The 10,000-nt window shown below is 47.4% G+C and overlaps 1 protein-coding gene across 1 annotated transcript in view; it reads right to left on the bottom strand.

Moving 5' to 3' along the window:
* rgs3a (regulator of G protein signaling 3a) overlaps positions 1–10,000 on the bottom strand; it is a 125,807-nt gene that overhangs the window by 101,433 nt on the left and 14,374 nt on the right. Inside the window, 1 exon segment of the mRNA XM_077011437.1 lies at positions 2,449–2,525. Coding sequence (XP_076867552.1) covers positions 2,449–2,525 — 77 coding nt within the window.

The raw sequence follows: 10,000 nt of genomic DNA, 5'->3' as shown, positions 1-10,000 counted from the left end.
ATGATAAAGTGTTAGATAAAAGAAGAAAAGAACAGAAATAAAGAATGTATATGAGAGAATCCTAATCGCTGTGTATGAATGCATCCTATTCTTTCATAGTTCATCAGTGAATGTCAAGCCTAAATCAGAATGATATGACATTTTTAGGAAAGGTTTGCAAATAGGACATTTTGTATTTCTGTAGGATACAGGAGTTAAACCTCTGGTTCTATCTAAATCACTTCTCTTGTACCTTGGACAGTCCAAACAGACTGAAAGCAGGCAGTTTCTACAGAAGCAGAGAAAAGACAAGTTTCTCTTTCTCAGTAATATAACAAAAAAGGGAATGATTGCAAGCAATGTTCCCCAACAGAACGCATGCTCAAACATGCATGCTCCAACACTCTCTGTGTCCGTCCCGGGTCCTGCCTGCCCACCCCGAGTCTTCCACACACCCACCATCAGAGATGCGTCTCCAAACACGTGCGCCGTAGCACACAGCCACACAGGCATGTCTCTACAGGGGCATCAGACGGGCACAGAACCCAGCGAATCTGCCCCAACACCCCCTGCCCCATTCCCCATGGGAATCCAGAAGGAACGTTTTCCTTTTTTTATCCTTTCAATCCTTCTTTTTAAAAAAAAAAGAAGAAGACGAGGAGAAAGATGAGGGAGGAGGGGAGGTCTTAACTGAGCTCCAGCGTGAGAGAAAGACCCTGGAGTCTCAAACACCTGGCAGCAGGACAGCAGGAGGGGGAATCAGACACAGGAGGAGGGATCAGACACACGAGGACGGATCAGACACAGTCATTAGCTTGTCTTCATTTTCTTTGTTTATTTTTATTTTTTTTACTCCTGGGCCAGCCACAGACCCCCGTGTTTGTAGGACAGGGTCCTCATGAAAGGGGACGCCTATCTAAGGATGACCTCAATAGACGAGCAAATCAAAGCAGGAACAAGTTCCACTTCACTACACCGCACAACCAGCTACAAATATCCATTAGAGGTCTTTCAGAAGCGGAGGACCAACTTGGTGCGGCACGACTGGTAAAGTTTTAAAGTAACCGGTCACAATGTAATGCTGAATGATAAATAGTTTTTTTGTGTTAGTGGAGTAAGTGCAGGTTTTAAGTAGATTTGCCTGGAAACGATGAAGCAGGAGAATCCACAGTTGAAACGTAACTGTCATCTGGCGTCGTGCCAAGAGAAATACAAGAGTGACAGTAACATCTACCACATGACATTATCACTCTGGCCATCCACAACCTGCCACATCCGTAAAAACAGGTCTGCCTGACTCCAAACTTTCCTCATCAGACTGCCTGTGTCTGAGTGTTCCTCATCAGACCGCCTGCGTCTGAGTGTTCCCCATCAGACCGCCTGCGTCTGAGTGTTCCCCATCAGACCGCCTGCGTCTGAATGTTCCCCATCAGACCGCCTGCGTCTGAGTGTTCCCCATCAGACCGCCTGCGTCTGAGTGTTCCCCATCAGACCGCCTGCGTCTGAGTGTTCCCCATCAGACCGCCTGCGTCTGAGTGTTCCCCATCAGACCGCCTGCGTCTGAGTGTTCCCCATCAGACCGCCTGCGTCTGAGTGTTCCCAATCAGACCGCCTGCGTCTGAGTGTTCCCAATCAGACCGCCTGCGTCTGAGTGTTCCCAATCAGACCGCCTGCGTCTGAGTGTTCCTAATCAGACCGCCTGCGTCTGAGTGTTCCTAATCAGACCGCCTGACTCTCATTCGTTTGGTTCCCATGTGCTGTGTTGTGCTTGGCAATTAGACACTTAGATATCAGCACTAGCCTGATAATATACAAACACAACATGAATGATCTCAAAAGATGCTGATGAACCTCGTCTAACCCAGAGCTGACCAAACTGGCTTTTAGAGGAGCACATGTCCTGTCATTCTGTTCTTCAGTGAAACACCACACACACACACACACACACACACGCACACACACGCACACACACGCACACACACACACACACACACACACACACACACACACACACACACACACACTCCATCAACCGCGAGCCGAAGCAAAGCAGTCCACAGCCGCGCTGCTCGGGGTTTGATCTCCACATGCTCCATTCACACACTGTGATGTGGACGGACGTCTCTCTATCCTGCAGCTGCTCAGTGAGCAAAACTACACGTACATTACTGGAGGGGTGTCCCACTCCTCCCATTCAAACTGGGGCTGCCCTTATGTACTGGGAACAGATCCGTAACTGGGAATGAAAGCTCCAAAGATTCCATAAAACTTCATCATCAACTAGTTCGTGTAAAACACTTTTAATCACAATGACAGGAAAAAGCAGAGAATAACTCACAACACAACTCACCTGCACACACTCTTAAGATCGCCGTCACACCCACAAACACACACCCACATGTTCTCACACACACACACACACACCCACGCATGCACCCAATAAAGAAAGGTTAATCAGTCCTCACTCACCGTCAAGCACTGCATTATCTCTGTGCTGGTGGGGGCAGGTGTGGCACCATGGTTTGGAGTTGGGCTCACCGCAGCATCTAAAGACATAAAGACAAAAGAGTCACGGGCCGAGACTGAACCCTTGGAGAACATCGCCACATCTGTGCCTGCCGTCTCCTCCACACACACTCACACACACTCCAAAAAGCTCAAGTTCTTCCAGTGAAGTCCCTTATGCCTAAGAACCCTGTTGCGCTCTCTCTCTCTCTCTCTCTCTCTCTCTCTCTCTCTCTCTCTCTCTCTCTCTCTCTCTCTCTCTCGTGAGCGGAGACAGAGGGAACTCCGTGAAGTGAGGCGAGCAGCTTGGAGAGAAGGAACTCCTCTCCTCTTTCTCTCTCACTCCATTATCTCTGGTTTTGCACGCTCCTGGGCCGTTGCCGTGGAGACAGCGGCTCACCCCAGTCACAATGTCCTTTTAAGCGTTCCTCATAAAGGATCTTATTCAGACAGGACACAATGCAGCAAGCCTCCCTCACACACACACACACACACACACACACACACACACACACACACACACACACACACACACACACAAATAAAGAATCTCCCAAACAACCTCTCCCAATCACACACACTCGCACTACCACTCTCTCTCAATCACATACACTGGCAATACTGCTGTCTCAATCACACACACACACACACACACACACACACACACACACACACACACACACACACACACACACACACACAGTACCTTTCTCTCAATCACACAGACACACACACACTAACACTACCACTCTCTCTCTCAATCACACACACACACACACACACACACACACACACACACACACAACCACTCTCTCAATCACACACACTGAGTTGGTTCTTATACACATGCAAACTCTGTGTCTTACTCTCCATCTCAGAACGCACATGTACACACATTCGCTCTCTTTCATACACTCAATCCCTCTCACTCACACACTCTCACTACCTCTCACTCACTCTCACACACACTCTCACTACCTCTCTCGCTCTCATACACACTCACTACCTCTCTCGCTCTCACACACACTCTCACTACCTCTCACTCTCATACACACTCTCATTACCTCTCACTCTCATACACACTCTCACTACCTCTCACTCTCATACACACTCTCACTCTCACATACACTCTTACTACCTCTCACTCTCACACACACTCACTACCTCTCTCTCACTCTCTCACACACACACACACACACTCACTACCTCTCTCTCACTCTCATACACACTCTCATTACCTCTCACTCTCATACACACTCTCACTACCTCTCACTCTCATACACACTCTCACTACCTCTCACTCTCATACACACTCTCACTACCTCTCACTCTCACACACACTCACTACCTCTCACTCACTCTCACACACACTCTCACTACCTCTCACTCTCACACACACTCTCACTACCTCTCACTCTCACATACAATCTACCCAAGGAGGACAAGATAATACTGCTTCCATCTTCCCCCACCTTCATAAACACCCCTCTCTCTCTCTCTCTCTCTCTCTCTCTCTCTCTCTCTCTCTCTCTCTCCTCTCTCTCTCCCTCTCTCTCCCTCTCTCTCTCCCTCTCTCTCTCCCTCTCTCTCTCCCTCTCTCTCTCTCTCTCCCTCTCTCTCTCCCTCTCTCTCTCCCTCTCTCTCTCTCTCTCCCTCTCTCTCCCTCTCTCTCCCTCTCTCTCCCTCTCTCTCCCTCTCTCTCTCCCTCTCTCTCTCTCCCTCTCTCTCTCTCCCTCTCTCTCTCTCTCTCTCTCTCTCTCTCTCTTTCCCTCTCTCTCTCCCTCTCTCTCTCCCTCTCTCTCTCTCCCTCCCTCTCTCAACAGTGTCCTCCCTCTCTTGCCCTTCTTCCTACACACGTTATTTTCTTCTCCACCCGTCAGGCTGCAGATGTGTCTAATCAGGAGGTTGGAGGTATGACGTTGCTCACCTGGGACTCGCAGTGCAAACTTCTTCTTCTTATAGTGCATGAACCATCAGACCTTTGGGATGTTGCAATTTACCCCAAAAATGAACATGTGAATACAAGGGGCTTGAATCTATCGTCTCCTGACTTACCAATCCTTCATCCCTCTTTTCCACCTCCTCCTCCTCCTCCTCCTCCTCTCTCTCTCCCTCACTCCCTCCCTCCTGGTCTTCCTCTAACTTTATTAACTCTCACACTCATTCTTTATTCTCACCAACTCTCAACAATTAACTTTAAGTCCTGAGACTTGTGCCAGCCAACTGCCCCCCTTTTGTGTGCTAGCGCGGAACAACCCTGTGAGTCTGTGGTGGTAATGAGGTTAGTCTCCGTACGGAGTACCCCTCGCCCACTCCCTCCATTACACACTGATGCTAACAGTTCTAAAGCCCCTAACACACTGTGGATGCGGTATCCTGGACAACCAGCAGGATGCAGATAAATTCTGCTTTAATCAAAGCTGGGGAAGGGATCCCTGTGGCCTCTGGAGGTGCCCCGCATGGCCGTCAGCCCGAAAAAGGCCATTGTACAGCCTGACATAAATCACTGGGATTTAACAGGGAGCAACTGGCAACCAAGCACAAGAAACTGCTCTACTAGTGCCAAGGAACACCCCTTCAAATAGAGATGGGGACAGAGTGAACGAGGGAGGGGTGAGAAAGATAGAGAGAGTTGAAAACGCGGGCCCGCGTGCATCGTGCACAGTCAAACAGGCTGTAAACTAGCGGAGACAGAGGGAAGAGACACAGTAGCTCCCCACAGTGGCTCGCGACCGCTCGACACTCGTGCCGTTGTTCTGCTTTTCAGGCAAAACCAATAGAGCCCTGATAGAAGGGAATGAGGGTCAGAAAGGAGAGAGACTCAGGCAACCTGAAAGCAAGGCAGTGCATGTCCCACAACAAAGACGCCGTCTCCTCACAAAACAGAGCTCAGATCATCCCCCGCACGGAGGGGGCCCCGCGGACTGCCGCCACAGTTCAGAGTCACACTCTCAGGTACATACGGAGGCCTAAGCTACTGAAACCAGTGAGGCAGACAGATCTGACATTTTTTGAAACCCTCTAAACAAACGAGATGGTTCGGTGAGGTAAACTACAAAAGCAGGACTCACGCCCACAGCCGCGAGCCGAGTGCACTCAGATTTGATTTCAGCTGGGTTCACACAGGAGGAGTGAGACGCACTTGGGAGGAGTGGAGAGATTTTACTGCAGACGCCGAGACGGGCAGACAGAGAGAAAAGACTGAAAGAAAAGGAGAGAGACAGACAGAGAGATGCATGAGAAACTGACAGGGAACAACGGATAAGACGCAGAGGCCGGGAATTTATAGAGAAAAAAAAACAGACCTAACAACAACCTGAAGATTACTCCATATCATATTGGGCTCCACATGAGCCATCCTCCGTGACAACGTACCGATGGTGAAGAACGGGGCGAGCCAGAGGGCAGAACCTGGTCCTTCATAATGAACAAAAGTCAGATCTAAGAGCTCACACTTAATTAAGTCACGTTTGCGCTAGCAAACATTTCCATCGCCCCCAGAGATGTCAATTCCAGGTTCAGAAAGTAAAAGTCCTAACCAGAATTTTGCTCAGGCTTCCTGGATTGTGTTGATTCCATTAATTTTACCTGGATTGCACTAATTTTACCTGGATTGCACTGTAGCAAGTAAATGAGATGAGCAGAGAATTATGAGAAATATATTGTAGAAGATAACTTCACTTTTGTCTTTGTGTCACGTCGTGGACGAACAAAAGCAAACATTTCTCATCCAAGTACGTGAAAACATAATGGAATAACTAACTGCTTTTAGGCATTTCCAGTCAGACTGCAACTAACAGAACTAAAAGGCTGAGATTAAAATAGCTGAATTTTTTAAGGTTGCCTGACATTTGCACATCATCGTTGTGGTTGTCTGCCGCACTTCAATGAGTCCATATTTCTCCACACCCACACGGGCAGTACTGGAGACGGCGTTTCCCCCACATCACACAATCCAGATGTGAAAAGATTCTGAGTGGCATGCTGCATTCTGGGAGACCTCCTTCGGCAGAGTCCTTCGATGGTTCCCTCCACCGGCACACAAACTTCACAACAGCCACAGAAGACAGGAGAGGTGGGATGGTTGTTCTCTGGATGTCTCCAGATCAAAACCTCTCTACTCCTTCCCCAAGGCCAAATGTGCCTTTGGAACAGGCCAACAACACAGCATCCTGAGAAGACTGTGTCTGTTTACCCACCCATAGGTCGATCCTGCAACACTTAATGCCATGGTGAAGTTGGAGGTCACGGAGGCCATGAGGAGACGGCTGCTCTGGATCATGCACAGACGCACGTGCCTACACTTACTCACACTTATTCACACTTATTCACACTTTTACTCGCACAATCTACACATGCGTGTAATTGAACATGGGTAAAATGTGGCTATGAAAACACGCAATTGAGTTTAAATGAAAGATTACGAATACGCACACACACACACACACACACACACACACACACACACACACACACACACACACACACACACACACACACACACACACACAGCATAAAGGCAGCGAGGCACATTAAGATTACTGACGGTCTGAGCCTCCGTGCGTGGAGCTACAAATAAGTGTTTTCTGTAAACTACAGTCGCACTTTTCTGCCCCAGTCACCCAGAAGCATGTTAAGCAGGATTTTAATCACACTGCACCCAGCCCTCAAACCATACAAACAGCTGACTCATTTGCACACCAGAGGATCATGTGTGTGTGTCAGGTGTGTGTGAATATGTGTGTGTGTGTGTGTGTGTGTGTGTGTGTGTGTGTGTGTGTGTGTGTGTGTGTGTGTGTGTGTGTGTGTGTGTGTGTGTCGAACAGGCAATCCCTGGTTTAGTTACAATAACACAAAAGCCAATGGAAACCTATGCAAAACATCAAAAAGGTACTAATACAAGTGTGTGTAACTGCCATAATTTCCTTAATAAATTCTTAAGTAAATTCCTGCAGTAATTCCATAATAAAAAAAAACTAATTCGTATCAGACCACCTTCTTTCCATATTCTCACAGTCCTTAATTCTCTCTCTCTCACACACACACACACGCACACACACACACTTATTTCAGGTCCCATTTCAGTCTGCCAAAGCCTAATTGGGCTTATATTTGGTTCAAACTGAAACTAGTTCAAAGGGCATCACAGGTGACCATTCCTGCTGGATGATGTTTCACCATAAGCCACACGGATCCCCTACCTGCTGCCCCCACCCTCGGCTCCACCGAACACCCGACAGACCCTGCTGCCCCCACCCTCGGCTCCACCGAACCCCCGACAGATCCTGCTGCCCCCACCCTCGGCTCCACCAAACCCCCGACAGATCCTGCTGCCCCCACCCTCGGCTCCACCGAACCCCCGACAGACCCTGCTGCCCCCACCCTCGGCTCCACCGAACCCCCGACAGACCCTGCTGCCCCCACCCTCGGCTCCACCGAACCCCCGACAGACCCTGCTGCCCCCACCCTCGGCTCCACCGAACCCCTGACAGATCCTCAAGAACAGGAAACACACACTGGGAAATCCCCCTTTGTTATATATTTGTTTTCCCTAATAAAAGTATTAGCTCAATTGTCTTTTGTGTTAGTTCAAACAGACTAGCTGTCAAAGATTTGTTAACTGTCTCTATTGCAGTGTCGTAAGTAACCACAGCCCAAACAGTTGAATGAAGGATTTCATGTATGTGACAGCATGAAACTGAGGTAAGAATGTTCTCTTCTGATAAATATATATATTTAAACCTTTAAACCTAAACAAATATCTATAGACGTGGATAGTGGGCGAGGTTTCCAGGTTTCCATAATGAACGTCAGCAGAAAAACACCACCGAAAATGGCACAACATGAGAAATTTTTCCTCAGTTTATGCAGAACCCTCCGCCTCTCTAGTTCTCTAGGGAGCACAGGAAAGTGCCCACACCACTCTAAAACAAACACACACACACACACACACAAATATAAGCTGGCAGCACTCGGAGCAGTGTGTGAGAGGGTGTGTATCATGCCAGCAGGATTAAGCAGTGGACCATGAAACACTGACCACAACCACAAGTAGGTTACATTCTTCTTCCAGTGCACAAGCGACAGTTTGAGGTTTGGAGCTACTGAAGGCCTGGTTTAGTTCAAACACAACCCCTTTGTATCTGGACTGAGCTTGAAGAGCATGTTCAAGAGGAGAACATCATCACCAACACCACTAAAAGACTACAAAACCCAGCCCTCCACCAGAACTGCTGTTACATCACAGCTGCAATGGTGTTGCTTTATTAGAGAAAACAGCATGACTGTGTAGTTAAGGGAACAAAATATATGAAAAATAAACAGCATAAAAATCTATTAGTAAATGTAATAGTAAAATGCAATCCTATACTAAAAGCAATATCAACGCATTCTAATCTAAGAGAAAACGCAATATCATGCCGTGTAGTACATTTGAACAGATGTACTTCAATGTACTTCAATGTGGTACAGTGTTAAAAGAGGTCTAGTGATGGCCAGAGAGCTTTAACAGCCAAATCTATGATTGGAGGAATAATGGATAATGCTGGCAGAGTGTCAATTTCACAGACACACACACACACACACAAGAGAGAGAGAGAGAAAGAGAGAGAGAGAGAGAGCATATACATACAAACATATACATTATGTGTGTGTGTGTGTGTGTGTGTGTGTGTGTGTGTGTGTGTGTGTGTGTGTGTATGTGTGCATGAATCTTTATTGTATATATTACGTTATCACTTTTAATAATTCTATTAAACACTTTGGCAAAAAAAGTAAAAATAAAGCAATTTGAATTTGAAGACCACTGTCACAGAGGAAGGAGAGGGGAAAGGCGTCAGAAGATCTGCCACACCTCAGAGATGATCAAGCCATCGCAGTCATGCAGTCTGAACCAAACCTGGGAAACTTGAAGCTTCCCATGAAACAGTCCCATACCAGCAGAACAGACACGACAGACTGAATCTGATGAGTTGTGCTGGTGTTTGTGGAAGGTCTGTCTCTGCCACCCTGGACTTTCCTGCGCTGAAGAACCAGCCCTGAGTCCAAAAGCCCTGTCTCACCCTGGCCCCCTGACCGCTCCTCACCTGTAGGGGGCGTAGTCGCGTAACCCCATTGGACAACACAGCAACCACATTCTCTAACCAGCCAACACAGCCTGTGAAACACTAACAGACCTAACAAAAACTCCTCATCTTCTCTGCAAAACTGGCAAAAACAGTCAAGGCAAAACTGTATAACTCACTAACAACAGTAAACATTCAAGCATTCGCTAAACACTAACTTCATGTCTCAAAGATACAGATCACAACCTGTAATACTGACACACATCAGTACACACACAGATGGTCCAAAAAAATGAATCACAAGAATAATAAAACGCTTCTCGTTCTTGACAGTAAGTAATTTTATTGGGACTCATAAGTCATACAGTATAGTACTGTAGTGCAAGTGCATCCCAAACACAAGAACCAACCAGTCAAAAAAAAAACTATAATATGATGCAAAATACAAGACG

Source organism: Brachyhypopomus gauderio, chromosome 7, assembly GCF_052324685.1.
Source record: "Brachyhypopomus gauderio isolate BG-103 chromosome 7, BGAUD_0.2, whole genome shotgun sequence".
Taxonomy (NCBI): Eukaryota; Metazoa; Chordata; class Actinopteri; order Gymnotiformes; family Hypopomidae; genus Brachyhypopomus; species Brachyhypopomus gauderio.
The sequence above is the reverse complement of the archived record's forward strand: the minus strand, read 5'-3'. Positions and strand labels throughout refer to the sequence as shown.